At 43.2% G+C, this 17355-nt stretch overlaps 1 protein-coding gene across 6 annotated transcripts in view; it reads left to right on the forward strand.

The window, feature by feature from the left end:
* Positions 1-17355, forward strand: part of LOC137377480 (nuclear factor NF-kappa-B p105 subunit-like) — a 113099-nt gene that overhangs the window by 77911 nt on the left and 17833 nt on the right. For 5 of the 6 annotated variants that reach the window (XM_068047151.1, XM_068047116.1, XM_068047125.1 and 2 more), the window contains exons 10-16: positions 936-1027; positions 3150-3288; positions 6404-6523; positions 8932-9027; positions 11378-11542; positions 13567-13708; positions 15825-15939. In XM_068047151.1, coding sequence (XP_067903252.1) covers positions 936-1027; positions 3150-3288; positions 6404-6523; positions 8932-9027; positions 11378-11542; positions 13567-13708; positions 15825-15939 — 869 coding nt within the window. The remainder of the gene's footprint in view (positions 1-935; positions 1028-3149; positions 3289-6403; positions 6524-8931; positions 9028-11377; positions 11543-13566; positions 13709-15824; positions 15940-17355) is intronic. The other variant, XM_068047161.1, reaches the window with a different exon arrangement.

The following is a 17355-nucleotide window of genomic DNA, read 5'->3' on the forward strand; positions in this document are numbered from 1 at the left end:
TCCTGGAGCAGCTTGGTAATCCTCCCCTGCACCATTTCGAAAGCCCTTACATCTTTCTTGAAGTATGAAGCACAGAATTGTCCACAATATTCCAACTGTGACCTAACCAGTGATTTATAAAATTTAAACATCATTATGTGCCTTGATTTATAAACCGAGCTTGCACATTTCCTGTAACCAAGCACACGATCTTCACTCTCCACTCTCACTTCAGGTTTTACACTTGAAGTTGAAAATGAACACTATGTTTGAGCTCAAAGGATGTGGAGATAGCGTGAGAAGGTGGCGTTGAGGTAGATGATCAGCCATGATCTAATTGAATGGTGGAGCAGGCTAGATGGGCTGAATGGCCTACTCCTGTTCCTAGGTTCATTTGGCTGCATTTACAGTAAAGTATAAAGCTAAGACGTCATGCCATAAAAATCTGGAGTCATGGTCCGAACTGAACCGACGGAAGCAGGATGTCCGAGACCCTAACCTCCCAGTCAGGCCTGACATTGGCCTCTCACAACAACTTCAGAACTGGGATGACGCAGTTTCAGAGAGGGGTAAATTTTGGAATAAATATTCTTGGAACTTGTCAAAAGCTTTGCTTTAAGACTAAATTCACACACAGCATAGTCTTTGTCATGCTGTTTTCAGAATTTTTTTAAAAAAGAGTTTGCTTTTATACCACATCCTTAGATGTCCAAAAATGTTTTGCAACCAATATTATTACATTTGAAGTGCATTGGCCGATCTGGCAGACAATTTGTGTGTGTTTTAACAATCTCCTATATTTCTAAACAGAATTACCGGCCATTCTGCAGCCTAGCTGTGATAACATATCTTTTCACCTTTTTGTTTGAAACTCCAGTGATGTATAAGTGCATTAATTTTGCTTTTTCATTGCATGTTTATGTTCCACCATCTGACGACCATTCTGTTTTTGCCAGATGATATCCAAGTTCGATTCTATGAAGAGGATGAAAATGGAGGAATTTGGGAAGCATTTGGGGATTTTGGTCCGACAGATGTTCATCGGCAGGTTCGTAATGGAATAATCTCTCTGCTCTTTGCGTTACTCCTGCCCTTTACTTTGATGACTTTCTGGTATTAAGCCACTCTGGCTATATTTTAAACTGGCAGTACAATTATGTCAAATTTCAGGTATGCAAAGTCTGTAAGATGGCTCTGGGCGATTGCACTCGCAAGCCTGGCTCACTTAATCTGGATTTAGACCTATGAGAAAGCTGAGACAAGGAAACAGGATTTAGCAGTTCCAGCAGCTCCTGGAGTCTGACCTAGAGTGTATTTTTAACTCGGTGCTGCATTGGGGCCGATCTGTGCTGAGTCTGTACTAGGTGCTGAATTGGTGAGGTGTTTGCAGCAAGAACTTTAGACTTAATCAAGCTACACATTACACATTCTTCATTAATTAAATGCAGGCATTACTTTATTCTCACTCTGCACACAGTGGGTTTCTCACCTGAAGTCTCTGCTGAAGATGAGAACACACTGAGGTTACAGTGATGATAATGTAAGAGCCTCAGAGCTGGGCTCCTTTGTACAGTTGCACTCTGTGTTGTCAGCATCCAATTACACATTCCAGATAAGTGTTGGGTGATTATTGTCCTGTCAATTCCTGGCCGTGCATCTACAAATCTTGGTCATTACGCCAGGCAGTGTCACATTTAGAGCAGCTTTCTGTGTGAAAGCAGTTTAGTGATGTTCCAGAGGGTGCATTGGAGTTGCTACTCACAGCTCTTGATTCCTGGAGCAGAGGTGATGTTGGATTTTTTTTCACCTCAGCTTGTTTGCAGAAGGAAAAGTTCTATCGTTTACTTTGGAAATTCGCAAATTACTTGTAACTATTGCAAATATCAGAGGGAAATTAGCAATCTGAACATGGGGCCTAGATAGATTGGACCACAGGACGGTGATGGGACTACAATACAACAATATTGAGTCTTCACAACATGCTTCCACTGAGCAAGTGAGGCCACAAGTTGGGAGTACCAACTAAAGTCAATATTCTCGTGTGTCTGATGCTTGGTAGAATCAGAGGCTTCACTTGTTAGTAAATCTGTAAATCACGAAAAGTGAAATAGCTGCACTAACGTGTGTTATTCAAAAGCAACATGGTCAAGAGGAAAATTAAGTGATTAATTTGGATGTCAAGCTTTTTTTCCACAAAAGCAAAATACTGCAGATTCTGGAAATCTGAAATAAAAACAGAAAATGTTGGAAATACTCAGTAGGTCTGGCAGCATCTGTGGAGAGAGAAACAGAGTTTACGTTTCAGGTCTGTGACCTTTCATCAGAACTGGAAAAAGTTTAGAGATGTCACAGGTTTTAAGCAAGTAAAGAGACAGGGAAAGGGGGTGGGGAGGAAAGAACAAAAGAGAAGCTCTGTGATAGAGTGGAAGGCAGGAGAGATTAAATGACAGAAAAGATGATAAAAAAGAAAGACTTGCATTTATATAGCACCTTTCATGACCGCCAGATGTCTCCGTGCTTTACAACCAATGGAGTCACTGTTATAATGTAGGAAATGCAGCAGCCAATTTGTGCACAGCAAGCTCCCACAAACAGCAATGTGATAATGACCAGATAATTTGTTTTTCTTTCTGATGTTGATTGAGGGATAAATATTGGCCAGGACACCCAGGATAACTCTTTGACAGTGCAAGGCAAAAGGAGATGGTAATGGGACAAGTAACGAAACAAAAGATGAGTCTAGAGGAGGTGTAAATGGCAAAAACAGAATAATTTCTAGCATTTGCTGTCTGGAAGAAAAATGGAAGCAGTGGCAATTATCTGAAATTGTTGAACTCAGTGTTGAGTCTGGAAGGATGTAAAGTTCCTGATCAAAAAATGAGGTGCTGCTTCTCAAGCTTTTGAAAAGAAATAAAATAGTTTTGTCTGTCAAAGCAAATGTTTATATTGCTGCTAGTGTTAATGAAACAGGATGTTACTGGTAACAAGACATGTTTGGGGATGATTGGCTTGAATCGAGCGATGGTCAGTCACAGGTGGTGATAATGAGGAGCTTTCACTGTCTGGATACAGTCACAATGCTGGACTGATATTACTTCATGTCTAATCATCAATAAATGATGCCACGCATTTGAAAGCCCAACTTAATAACAAACTCTTCCCCCTCATAGTTTGCTATAGTTTTTAGAACACCAAAATACCGGGATGTGGACATTTCCAAACCTGCATCCGTATTTGTACAGCTTCGGAGAAAGTCTGACAACGAGACAAGTGAACCGAAGCCATTCACATACTACCCACTGATTAAAGGTAATGAAAAATCTTGTGCATCAAATTATAGATCCAAGCCAACTCTGAGCCTGAGGATTGGGGTGTTGTAGAAACGAGCAAAGAGTGACCGAAAATTTGATAGAGGAAAAAAATAGAATGAGCGTAAACTAGCCAGGAATCTAAAAACAGTTTGAGAGAGTTTTTACAAGTGTATCAAAAGGAGAGTGGCTAAAGTAAAGATTGGACCATTAGAAGCAGAGACAGGAGAAATTATCATGGGGAATGAGAAAATGGCAGCGACATTGAATAAATATTTTGTGTCACAGCAAAAGACACAAATTACACATCAGAAATAGAGGGTAACCAAGGGGCTAATAAAGAGTGAGGAAATTAAAGTAATTAATATCAGCAGAGAAAAGTATTGGAGAAACTTGTGACTAAAAGCTGACAAACCGCAGGACCAGATGGCCGACATCCTAGGGTTCTAAAAGAGATAACTGCAGAGATAATGGATGTGCTGGATATGTTTTTCCAAAATTCCTTGGATTCTACAACAGTCCCAGCAGTTTGAAAGTTAACAAATTTAACACCGTTATTCAAGAAAGGAGGGAGAGAGAAAACAGAACTACGGGCCAGTTAGCCTGACATCAGTTGTCAGGAAAGTGCTGGAATCTATTATTAAGGAAGTCTTAATGATACACTAAGAAAATCATTATATGATCAGACAAAGTCAACATAGTTTTACGAAAGGGAAATCGTGTTTGACAAATTTATTCGTTTTTTGAGGATGTAACTAGTAGGGTAGGTAAAGGGGAACCAGTAGATGTAGTATACTTGGATTGCAAATAAGATGCCACATAAAAGGTTAATACATAAGATAAGGCTCATGGAGTTGGGGGTAATATATTAGCCATGGATGGAAGATTGGTTAAGGGACAGGAAGCAGAGAGAAGGGATAAAAGGGGCATTTTCAAGTTGGCAGGCTGTAAATAGTGGAGTGCCACAGGGATCAGTGTTGGGGCCTCAACTATTTACAACCTATATTAATGACTTGGATGAAGAGACCGAGAGTAATGTATCTCAGTTTGTTGACGATACAAAGCTTTGGAAGGATATACTTGCATTGGATGAATGTAAGCTGTGAGGAGGACACAAAGGCTGCAAAGAGATAAAGACATTAAGTGAGTGGGCAACAAGGTGACAGATGGAGTATAATGTGGGGAAGTGTGAGATTATTCACTTTTTGGGAGAAAAGAAAAACAGGATATTTTTTAAAAGTTGGGAAACTTGTAAATGCTGATGTTCAGAGAGACTTGGGTGTACTTGTACAAGGAACGCAGATAGTTATCATGCAGGTACAGCAAGTAATTAGGAAGGCAAATGGCATGTTGGCCTTTATTGCGAGAGAGTTGAAGTACAAGAATAAAGAAGTCTTGCTATAATTGAGTAGGGTTTTGGTGAGACCACGTCCGGAATTCTGTGTGCAGTTTTGGTCTCCTTTTTGAAATATGGATATACTTGCATTGGAGGCGGTACAGTGAAGGTTCACTAGATTGGTTCCTAACATGAGAGGGTTGTCTTATGATGAGAGGCTGAGTAAATTGAGTATTCTCGAGTTTAAAAGAACAAGAGGTGATCTCATTGAAATGTACAAGATTCTGAAGGGGCTTGACAGGGTAGACATTGAGTGATTGATTCCCCTGGTTGGGGAGTCTAAAATACTGGGGGCACAGTCTCAGGATAAGGGGCTGATCATTTAGGACTGAGATGAGGAGAAAGTTCTTCACTCAAAAGGTTGTGAATCTTTGGAATTCTCTACCCCAGACAGCAGTGGATGCTCCATTGTTGAATATATTTAAGACAGAGATGTACAGATGTTTGCTCTCTCATGGAATCAAGGGATTTGGAAAGCAGGTGGGAAAGTGATGTTGAGGCAGAAGATTAGCCATTATTGTAGTGAATGGTGGAGCAGGCTCGATGGGCGATATGGTTTATTCCTGCTATTCCTTTCTTGTTCACCCCTTTAAGAACATAAGAAATAGGAGCAGGAGAAGGCCATTCGGCCCCTCAAGCCTATTCTGCCAAATTCTGAGTAAAGAAATTTCTTCTGATCTTGGTCCGAAGTGGATGAGCCCTGATTTAGATTTAGAGATACAGCACTGAAACAGGCCCTTCGGCCCACCGAGTCTGTGCCGACCATTAACCACCCATTTATACTAATCCTACACTAATCCCATATTCCTACCACATCCTCACCTATCCCTATATTCCCCTACCACCTACCTATACTAGGGGCAATTTATAACGGCCAATTTACCTATCAACCTGCAAGTCTTTGGCATGTGGGAGGAAACCGGAGCACCCGGAGGAAACCCACGCAGACACAGGGAGAACTTGCAAACTCCACACAGGCAGTACCCAGAATTGAACCCGGGTCGCTGGAGCTGTGAGGCTGCGGTGCTAAACACTGCGCCACTGTGCCGCCCCGTTCAGACTCTGCTCCCGTTCAAATTCGTAGGTTTAATTCGAGTTATTTTCATTGCTATTGGGAAAGAAAAAAATCAGATAAAAATACTGTCACACTTCTATAGTCTGATGGCGGATTCTGTTTTTTCAATTCCCTCCATTGCCTTGTCCCTCCCTATCTCTGTAATCTCCTCCAGTCCTACATCTCTCTCAGACCTCTGCACTACTTCGATGTTGGCCTCTTGTACTTCCCTGATTTTAATCATTGGCAGTCGAGCCTTCAGCTGCTGAGGCTGTAAGCTCTGGAATTTCCTCCGTAAACCCCTCTGCCTCCTCTTTTAAATCGCTCTGTAAAACCTACCTTTTTGAACAGTCGTTTGGTCACCTGCCCTCATTTCTCCTGTGATTTGGTGTCACATTTTGTTTGAAAACGCTGCTGAGAAGCACCTTGGGACGTTTTACTATGTTAAGGTGCTATATAAATGCTAGTTGTATGTGGTATAAAAGTGTACAAGTGTGGTATCAGTCAGGAGCCATTGTCATAGGGCTTGGTTTTATGATGGTTCCTTGCATGCAGCAAGATACTTCTGTAAAACCCTTCTACAATATACATAATTTTTAAGCCTTCATTCATCGTGTACTTTTAGGTTGAAAGTCAGTTAACATATAATGTGATTATTTCCCCCAGACAAAGAGGAAGTACAAAGGAAGCGACTGAAACTTTTGCCGAATTTCTCTGACCATTTTGGAGGTGGAGCGGGGTCAGGGGGAGGTGGAGTTTATGGAGGCGGGGGTGGAGCAGGCGGGGGTGAGTATAATGGGTTACCAGAGGAAAGTGCTCAAATGTTGGCTTTCAACTGATTGGCCTAACTGTGAACTGTGGCTCAGAGCTTAGCTTGATTTGGTGTTTCACTGTCTTGTATTTAACTCCAGTGGACGCAGTTAGTGGTCACCGGCAGCACATATTGAGAATTCAGGTGTACTGTGCCCACGATTTACTGTCCATACATTTTAATGAACTGAAACTCTCGTGTCTCTGCATCCAAATTCCTAACAGATGTTCATTTGGGACAATACTCCAGACTCAGAGTGCAATTCCATAAAATTCCGCTGCTAATATCTATTTTATCAATTGTGGTTCATAGGATTACATAGGACATACAGCACAGAAACAGGCCATTCAATCCAACCAGACTATGCTAACATTTATTCTCCACTCTAGCCTCCTCCTCTTTCCTCTTCTCACTGTATCAGCATAACCTTTTATTCCCTTCTCCCTTGCATGTTTTTCAAGCCTCCCATCAAATGCATCGATATTCTTCATTTCAACCACACCCTATGGTAGCGAGTTCTACAGTCAGGAGTGTGATGGAATACGCTCCACTAGCCTGGATGGGTGCAGCTACAACAACACTCAGGAAGCTCGACACCATCCAGAACAAAGAAGCCCACTTGATTGGCACCCCATCCACAAACATTCACTCCCTCCACCACCAACGTACAGTAGCAGCAGTGTGTACCAACTCCAAGATGCACTGCAGCAATCCACCAAAGCTCCTTTGACAGCACTTTCCAAACCCAAATCCTCTTCCAACTAGAAGGACAAGGGCAGCAGATGCAAAGGAACACCACCACCTGCAAGTTCCCCTCCAAGTCACACACCATCCTGACTTGGAACTATATCGCGGTTCCTTCACTGTCACTGGGTCAAAATCCTGGAACTCCCTTCCTAACAGCACTGTGGGTGTACCTACTCCACGTGGACTGCAGCGGTTCAAGAAGGCAGCTCACCACCACCTTCTCAAGGGCAATTGGGGATGGGCAATAAATGCTGGCCTGGCCAGTGACACCCACATCCTGTGAAATAATTTTTTTAAATTCTCATCACTCTTTGGGTAAAGAAGTTTCTTCTGAATTCCCCATTTCTTGGTGACTATCTTATACTGATGTCCTCCAGTTTTGCTGTTTCCCACAAGAGGAAACATTCTCCCTGTATCCATTCGACCAAAACCTTTCATAATTTTAAAGACTTCTATTAGGTCACCCCTCAGCCTTCTCTTGTTTGAGGAAAGTGATGCAGCCTGTTCATACTGTCCTGATGGATATAACCTGGTATCATCCTTGTAAATCTTTACTGCACCCTCTCTGGTGCCTCTGTATTCTTTTTATAATGTGGTTCGGGATGTTGGTTGTTGCCAGGAATGCTGATCGATGGGTAACTATTAGTAAAGGACACAAGTGCTAAGAGCAATAGGGCAGCTTGCTTTAAGTGGAACCAAGTGTGTTCAGTTCTGGTCGCCTCATTATAGGAAGGATGTGGAAGCTTTAGAGAGGGTGCAGAGAAGATTTACCAGGATGCTGCCTGGACTGGAGGGCATGTCCTACGAAGAAAGATTGAGGGAGCTAGGGCTTTTCTCATTGGAGCGAAGAAGGATGAGAGGTGACTTGATAGAGGGGTACAAGATGATAGGCATAGATAGAGTGGATAGTCAGAGACTTTTTCCCAGGGTGCAAAGGGCTATCACCAGGGGGCATAATTTTAAGGTGATTGGAGGAAGGTTTCGGGGAGATGTCAGAGGTAGGTTCTTTACACAGAGAGTGGTGGGTGTGTGGAATGCGCTGCCAGCGGTGGTAGTAGAAGCAGATACATTAGGGGCATTCAAGCGACTCTTGGATAGGTACATGGATGATAGTAGAATGAAGTGTAGGTAGTTAGTTTGATCTTAGAGTAGGTTAAAGGTTCGGCACAACATCGTGGGCCTGTACTGTGCTGTACTGTTCTATGTTCTAAATGCTGAATAGATTTCAAGTTGTTGCTGTCAGGATATTTCTCCCCATTTTCATGGTAATGTAGCTGACAAAAGCTTGAAATAGGAGTTGTTGGCTCCATTGAAATTGGACGTTACTGAAAAGGGAGGTGGTGGAAGCAGATACAATAGCGACGTTTAAGAGACATCTTGACAAATATATGAATAGGATGGGAATAGAGGGATATGGGCCCCGGAAGTGCAGAAGGTGTTAGTTTAGGCAGGCATCAAGATCGGCGCAGGCTTGGAGGGCCGAATGGCCTGTTCCTGTGCTGTACTGTTCTTTGTTCTTTGTTTGTTCTTTGTTGTGTCACCATGACCCGAGTTTGTGCTTATACTTTGTATGTAGACAGCTGCTGTTGTGAATTTTTACTTGTGTTTGTGGCTCATTATTTTCCGTTTCTTCCAGGTTCCAGTTACTTTGCTGGATTTCAAGGATACTCTAACTATGGAAGTTATGCGTACACTCCAGGGACCACAAACTCCAGTCCTGGAATGAAACATGGTAACAGTGCAGCATCAAATTCAGTAATAAACATGCATTTTTCTGGGTAATATTTGGGAGTGGTACAGTACGTCAGTGTGAACAGGCTCCACAGTGCTGCGGGGTGGGGTGGGGGGGGCCATGGTGCTATTTCCAGATCATTTTAAATCCTTGGGCCAAGTATAGATTAAAGCAGGAGCTCAGTTGGTTTCTGTATTTATTGCAGTTACTGGTACCTTCTCCGGGCTTGTCCGTTTCTCCCGGATAGATTTCAGAGTGTAAGGGTTAATTTCACTTGGGTGCTTTATGGCGGAACTTGTAACTGTATTTTTCCCCTCCTTTCCCCCCCACCACTCCTCACCTCTGATATCTGTTTGTCCTGATCTCTGTCCACGTCCAGCCCGAGCCGACCCGAACCCGACACATGTCGTCGGGTTCGGGTTGGGTAGCCATGCTCTACCCCACGTCCCGAACTTTCTGTGCACCACCTGATTTGGGGGCCTGTGCACAATCCAGCATCCCTCCCCTCAGCCATAGACTTTTACAATGGGACCAGAATTTGCCTAATTCTGGCCAAGTGTCTGACGGACTCGATACCACTCACCCTGTTTTGTGTCTCCGAGCTACAGAGAAGTTTGCAAATGTAAAATTTCTGTTTATCTAATGTACATTACAAGCTCCCCCACTATGGGACGCACCCACTTACCTAAATCCAGGGAGCTCAGGCACTGATTGGCAGAGAAAGACTTGCAGCCTCACTCCAAATGTGTGCAGGAGCAGGAATATTGCTGCAGTTTAATCAACCAAAATAAACAAAATGGTGCAAATTTAAAGGGGATGTAAGAACAGAGATACCTGGGGATGTCTGTACACAAAACTTTGAAGGTGGCAGGACAAATTGGGAAGGTGTTTTTAAAAAAAAACACATGGGATCCTTGGCTTGACTAATAGAGGAATAGATTACTAGAGCAAGGAGGTTATGTTAAACCTTTCTAAATCACTGGGTTAGCCCCCAGTTGGAATATTTTGGCCAATTCTGGGTTCTACACTTTAGGAAGGATGTCAAGGCCTTGGAGAGGGTGCGGAGGAGATTTGCTCGAATTGGTCCAGGGATGAGGGACTTCAGTTATGTGGAGAAACTGGAGAAGCTGGGATTGTTCTCCTTGAAGCAGAGTGGGTTAATAGGTGATTTAATAGAGTTACTGAAGTTTATATGAAGGATTTTAATAGAACAAATAAGGGGAAACTGTTTCCAGTGGCAGGACGGTCGGGAACCAGAGGACACATATTTAAAATAATTGGCAAAAGAACCAGAGGGGAGATGAGGAAAATTTCTTTTACACATTGGAGTCGGACCTAGCGCAAAGGAAGATGGTTGTGGTTGTTGGAGGTCAATCATCTGAGCTCCAGGATATCACTGCAGGAGTTCCTCAGGGTTGTGTCCTAGGCCCAACCATCTTCAGCTGTTTCATCAATGACCTTCCTTCAATCATAAGGTCAGAAGTGGGGATGTTCGCTGATGATTGCACAATGTTCAGCAACATTCGAGACTCCTCAGATACTGAAGCAGTCCGTGTAGAAATGCAGCAAGACCTGGACTATATCCAGGCTTGGGCTGATAAGTGGCAAGTAACATTCGCGCCACACAAGTGCCAGGCAATGACCATCTCCAACAAGAGAGAATCTAACCATCTCCCCATGGCATTCAATGGCATTACCAACACTGAATCCCCCACTATCAACATCTTAGGGGCTACCATTGACCAGAAACTGAACTGGAGTAGCCATATAAATACCATGGCTACAAGAGCAGGTCAGAGACTAGGAATCCTGCGGCGAATAACTCGCCTCCTGACTTCCCAAAGCCTGTCCACCATCTACAAGGCACAAGTCAGGAGTGTGATGGAATACTCTCCACTTGCCTGGATGGGTGCAGCTCCAACAACACTCAAGAAGCTCAACACCATCTAGGACAAAGCAGCCCGCTTGATTGGCACCCCATCCACAAACATTCATTCCCTCCACCACCGACACACAGTGGCAGCAGTGTGTACCATCTACAAGATGCACAGCAGCAATGCACCAAGGCTCCTTAGACAGCACCTTCCAAACCCACGACCTCTATCAACTAGAAGGACAAGGGCAGCAAATTCATGGGAACACCACCACCTGCAGGTCCCCCTCCCACCACCTGCAGGTCCCCCTCCCACCACCTGCAGGTCCCCCTCCCACCACCTGCAGGTCCCCCTCCCACCACCTGCAGGTCCCCCTCCCACCACCTGCAGGTCCCCCTCCCACCACCTGCAGGTCCCCCTCCAAAGCAGCTATCAGTGTGTTAACTCCACTAACGAATGCTTTGGTTCCGTTGCAGCTGCCAATTACCCAAGTGACCATAATAATGATGATGTGGAAACTGCTGGGAGTTCCACATCCAGTAACCAGTCAACATCACACCTTGCACCTGAATTCATGGAGATCCCAAGTAGTTCAGATGCTGCCAGTCCCACAGGAATGGGAGAAGAAATTCAAGAAGCAAGTAAGTTACTTGTGTTTTAGTGACTGAAATCAAAACAGTTGTTTTTTCATCGTGTTTTCATTTGGAGTAATCTGTATTAAATAAGTTCTGTAAGATTGAATTTAACTGAAAAAGCAAGAGAGAATCTAACCATCTCCCTTTGGCTTTCAATGACATTGCCATCGCTGAATCTCCCACTATCAACATCCTGGGAGTTGCCATTGATCAGAAACTGAACTGGAGTAGCCACATAAACACCGTGGCTACAGGAGCAGGTCAAATGCTGGGAATTCTGCAGCGAGTAACTCACTTTCTGACTCCCCAGAGCCTGTCCACCATCTACAAGGTACAAGTCCAGGAGTGTGATGGAATACTCTCCAATTGCCTGGATGGGTGCAGCTCCAACAGCATTCAAGAAGCTCGATACCATCCAGAACAAAGCAGCCTGTGTAATTAGCACCCAATCCACCACCTTAAACATTCACTCCCTCCACCCACCGGCGCACAGTGGCAGCAGTGTGTACCATCTACAAGACGCACTGTAGCGACTTGACAAAGCTTCTTTGACAGCATCTTCCAAACCCGCGACCTCTACCACCTCGAATGACAAGGGCAGCAGATGCATGGGAACACCACTACCTGCAAGTTCCCCTCCAAGTCACACACCATCTTGACTTGGAACTATATCACGGTTCCTTCACTGTCGCTGGGTCAAAATCCTGGAACTCTCTTCCTAACAGCACTGTGGGTGTACCTACCCCACATGGACTGCAGCGGTTCAAGAAGGCAGCTCACCACCACCTTCTCAAGGGCAATTAGGGATGGGCAATAAATGCTGGCCTGGCCAGCGACGCCCACATCCCATGAATGAATATTTTTTTAAAAAGTGCAGGAAATACTCAGCAGATCTGGAAGCATCTGTAGAGAGAGAAACAGAGTAACGTTTCAGGTCTATGACCTTTCATCAGAACTGGGAAAAGCTAGCAGTGTAATAGGATTTGAGCAAGTGAAAGGGGAAGAGTGAAATAGCAATTTACTTGCACTTTCAACTTAGTTTACTGTGTTCGCTGCTCACAATGCGGTCTCCTGTACATTCTGTACAACTTTTCAGAACAATTCCATTCAGTTACAAGTGTGACCCCGAGCTTCCAGTCGCCTGTTATTTTAATTCACCACCTTGCTCCCACTCTGACCTTTCTGTCCTTGGCCTGCTCCAGTGTTCCATTGAAGCTCAAGGCAAGCTCGAGGAACAGCACCTCATCTTTCAACTGAACACTTTACAGCCTTCTGGACTCAACATCGAGTTTAACAATTTTAGATCATAACCTCGGCCCCTATTTTGTTTCCTTTTTCTTCGCTTGTTTGTTTTTTTTTCTCTTGTTTCTCTCTCTTTTCTTGACTTTACTTTCAGACGGCCGTTACTCAGGATCCTGCCATTCACACTGCCTCTAGACACATCTTTTGTTTCTTTACTTGTTCCAGTACCACTCCCTTTGGCCTTGCAGCCTGAAAACTTTTGCTATTTCATCTCCCTTGCCCTCCACCCTAACACAAACCTCCTCTTTTTTTCTTCTCCACCTCCCCCCGCCTTCACTTGCTTAAAACCTATTACATTTCTAACTTTTCAAAGTTCTGATGAAGGGTCACGAACCTGAAACGTTGACTCTGTTTCTCTCTCCACAGATGCTGCCAGACCTGCTGAGTATTTCCAGCATTTTCTGTTTTTATTTCAGATCTCCAGCATCGACAGTATTTTACTTTTATAAAGTACTGAAGTGGCATTGAACAGTGCTGAACTTTATTTTCTGTCACTTTCTGTCTTTAGAGATCATTTTCATTGTTGCATTTTAACTGGAAGTCTTCAAACTGAAAAGAAAGAAATGATTTCTAAGTACAGAATCTTCAATCCATGTCCTCTGGGAAATGACCCTGGTGTCAGTGGAAACCGTTTCTCTCCTATTGAGTGTAAAATATTTGAACAATGCAATGCTTGAATGTTACTGAAAGTAGTTGTGACTGAACTTGTGGTGACTGTTTGGGTTCAGATCAATACTTCCTAGAGAAAGCTCTGACCCTTGCTGAGAGACATGCGAGTGCCCTCTTGGACTATTCAACAACTGGGGATGCCAAGATGTTGCTGGCTGTTCAGCGCCACCTTACGGCCGTTCAAGACCAAAATGGAGATACGTAAGTTGTTCAAAACCATGACTGAAGTTTGAATCTTAGCAATGTTACAGACTGCAGAGGGCATGTGGATCCTGTATGATTGATTCCAGTTATGCCATATACAATTTTACAGCACAAAAACAGGCCATTCAGCCCAGCTGGTCTGTGCTGATATTTATACTCCACAAAAGCCTCTTTTCTCAAACTCAGGACATCCCAAAGCACTTTGCAGCCAATGAAATTCTTTTGAAGTGTAGTCACTGGTGTAATGTAGGAAATGCAGCACACAATTTACAGATGGCAAGCTCCCACAAACAGCAATGTGATAAATGAGCAGATAACCTGTTTTTGTGATGTTTGTTGAGGGATAATTATTGGTCAGGACACTGGGGAGAACTCCCCCGCTTTTCTTTGCAATAGTGCCATGCAATCTTTTACATTAGGGTCTCAGTTTAATGTCTCATCCAAAAGGAGCACCTCCGAAAGTGCAGCACTCCCTTAGTACTGGCGCTGTCAGTGTCAGCCTTGATTTTGGGTTCAGGTCACCGGATCGAGCCTTGAACCTGCCTGGACCTCATTTTAACTCCTACACTCGCATCATTCCCATGATGGGGGTGGGGGAGGTGTCAGGGTTAAAATTGTACCGTCACTGTTTACCAACGTAAGCAAATTCTCAAGTAGTTACAGTTATAAACCTTGTAGTAAAGCATCTCAGAATATTGTATAATTAGACCACTTTCAAAGCCAAATTTTTTCCAAAAGGTTAATTTCACAAATTCCATTTCTTGCAGAATGAGAAGGGAAGTGAAAATTGAGAAAGCTGCATAAACATTACATTTCCTGCATCACAGCTTTTAGCACTTAATACATATCATGGACATCCTTGGTGTTCAAATCTCCTTTCACTACCTAGATGACTAATAGGCCAAGACGTCAGTCTTTGCTGTTGCACCAAACTTCACCCAGATTCAGAGGTTCTTTCACACAATAGCAACCGTTAAAGTGTGTCAGTGAATGGTGTGAACCAGGAGACATTATAGAAAGTGAAAGAGGATTTATTAAAATTGCAAAAAGCAAGGCTTCGATGGTGAATAGTCGTATGTGGTTTTATTTATGAAATCCAAAATATTCTCTGGTATCAAAGGCCAGACTTGTGAGTGGAGGAAACACTGGGCAATGGTGATGGATAACTAGCAATAATTCTACATAAGGGAAGCTGGATAAACGTGAAGGAGAAAGGAATAGAAGGAGATGCTGATAGGGTGAGATGAAGTAAGGTGGGAGGAGGCGTGTGTGGAGCAGAAATACTAGCATAGAGCAGTTGGGCCGAATGGCCTGTCTCTGTGCTGTAAAATTCAAACTAATCCATGTATCTTCAGATATTGAAAGTATTTTTCAGATTTCCTATTTAATTGGATTGCAGCAAATATTCAACAAGATTTGTAGAGAGTGAACGTGATTAATGCATCAGAAAATTGTAGAACAGAATCAACTCTGAACAGCAAACCAAGAACCACAAAAAGGGAATTGTTGGAATTAGATAATTGAAATCGAGCAGGGAAAGAGATTTTAAAAAGGACATCATTGATTTTCTTCAAAAAGTACGTAAAAACTCGCATCGATACGGCAGTTAATGCTGTTATCCCAGATTATGTGAGATCATTTCTTTTAGTCCATCAAATATGAAAATTGAAAGGAATTCTCTGAGTTTGTCGAGAGCAACTGGTGCTATGTTTCAAAACAGAAGAGATTCACTGAGAGAACAAATAGATTGTTTCCCAAAACATTATGGATATATTTATATGGAAAGAGCTCGGGTGTGGGAGAGGGTAGGGTGGGTGGTGGGACTAATGAGATTGCTGTGCCAAAGAGCAAGGCACAGGCTTGATGGGCTAAATGGTCTCCTTCTGTGCTGTATGATTCTACAATCCCCAGGACCACATTTTTAAAATCAACATTGTGCAGTCAAATCCAAAAGATGATGAGAAAAGACAAGGAATTGAACTGAGGTGTAAAACTGAGTTGCCCGAGGAGTTAAATTCGTTGTCTGCATTGTCTGACATATGCAGCGATAACATTCAAAATCTGAAGAGCACCACATTGAATAGTTTTCCTCTGCCTTTGTTCTACATGACAGGGCTTTACATCTTGCAATTATTCATCTCCAACCTGTAGTCGTTCAACATCTTTTACAAGTTATCGTCAGCCTTCCCGGGCAAGATATCATCAACCTGAGGAATGATCTTTATCAGGTACATTTTATTCGATGTAGAGATAGGAAACCTTCACTGCTTTGTTAATTAACCGTGTCGCAGTATTTTTGGTTACAGTAGCTATTTCAGCTGACAGAATCCAACTCGAAACAGCTGACCAATGATTTGAGGCTTGAAACGAGTTGCAGACACTGGCTGAATCCTATTGTTGACATTTTTCTCTCTGCTATTTTAACAGAGTTATTAATCTACCAGTATTTAAATATTTGTTTTCTCCCTTTTGAAAAACATAAATTGCTTTAATATTCAGCCGTGTGTTTGGTACACAGTATCCGCCAGTGGGACCCAGAGCCCTGTATCAATCCCAAACTAATCCCACTGCCTATTCGATTCCCCCACAGCCCTGTATCAATCCCAAACTAATCGCACTGCCCATTCAATTCCCCCATAGCCCTGTATCAATCCCAAACTAATCCCACTTCCCTGCTCTCTCCCCATAGCCCTGTATCAATCCCAAACTAATTGCACCGCCCATTTGATTCCCCCATAGCCCTGTATCAATCCCAAACTAATCCCACTTCCCTGCTCTCTCCCCATAGCCCTGTATCAATCCCAAACTAATCCCACTTCCCTGCTCTCTCCCCATAGCCCTGTATCAATCCCAAACTAATTGCACCGCCCATTTGATTCCCCCATAGCCCTGTATCAATCCCAAACTAATTGCACCGCCCATTCGATTCCCCCATAGTCCTGTATCAATCTCAAACTAATCCCACTTCCCTGCTCTCTCCCCATAGCCCTGTATCAATCCCAAACTAATCAAATTGCCTGTTCAATTCCCCCACAGTCCTGTATCAATCCCAAACTAATCCCACTTCCCTGCTCTCTCCCCATAGCCCTGTATCAATCCCAAACTAATCCCACTTCCCTGCTCTCTCCCCATAGCCCTGTATCAATCCCAAACTAATCCCAATTCCCAACTCTCTCCCCATAGCCCTGTATCAAATATCCAGATTTTCCTTAAAAGATGCAGTGGTCTCTACCTCAACCACTCCGTGTGGTAAAGGATTCTATGCTCCCAACAATTCACTGCACAGAGAAATTCCTCCCAACCTTTCTCCTTTGCCAGAATTTTAAATCGATGATCCTTTTTCACTGACTTATCAAATAGATGAAATAAACTTATCCTTATTCACTAAAGCTTACATCAGTTTAAAAACCTCCAACAGATCTACTCTTGGCCTTCTCCATTCCTGGTCTCCCAGGTTTCGGCACATAGCTATAATTTCCCATCATTGGCATCATCCTGGTGAATCTATGCTTCAAGCTCTCTGTGGCTTTAAAGTCCTTTGTATGATAGGGTACCGTACTCTTAACTTTGTATAAAACATTGTTTAGTTATCATTACTTCTTTACTCTTGTGCTGTACCCCTATTTATAAAACCAAAAATGCTG

Source organism: Heterodontus francisci, chromosome 1, assembly GCF_036365525.1.
Source record: "Heterodontus francisci isolate sHetFra1 chromosome 1, sHetFra1.hap1, whole genome shotgun sequence".
Lineage (NCBI taxonomy): Eukaryota > Metazoa > Chordata > Chondrichthyes > Heterodontiformes > Heterodontidae > Heterodontus > Heterodontus francisci.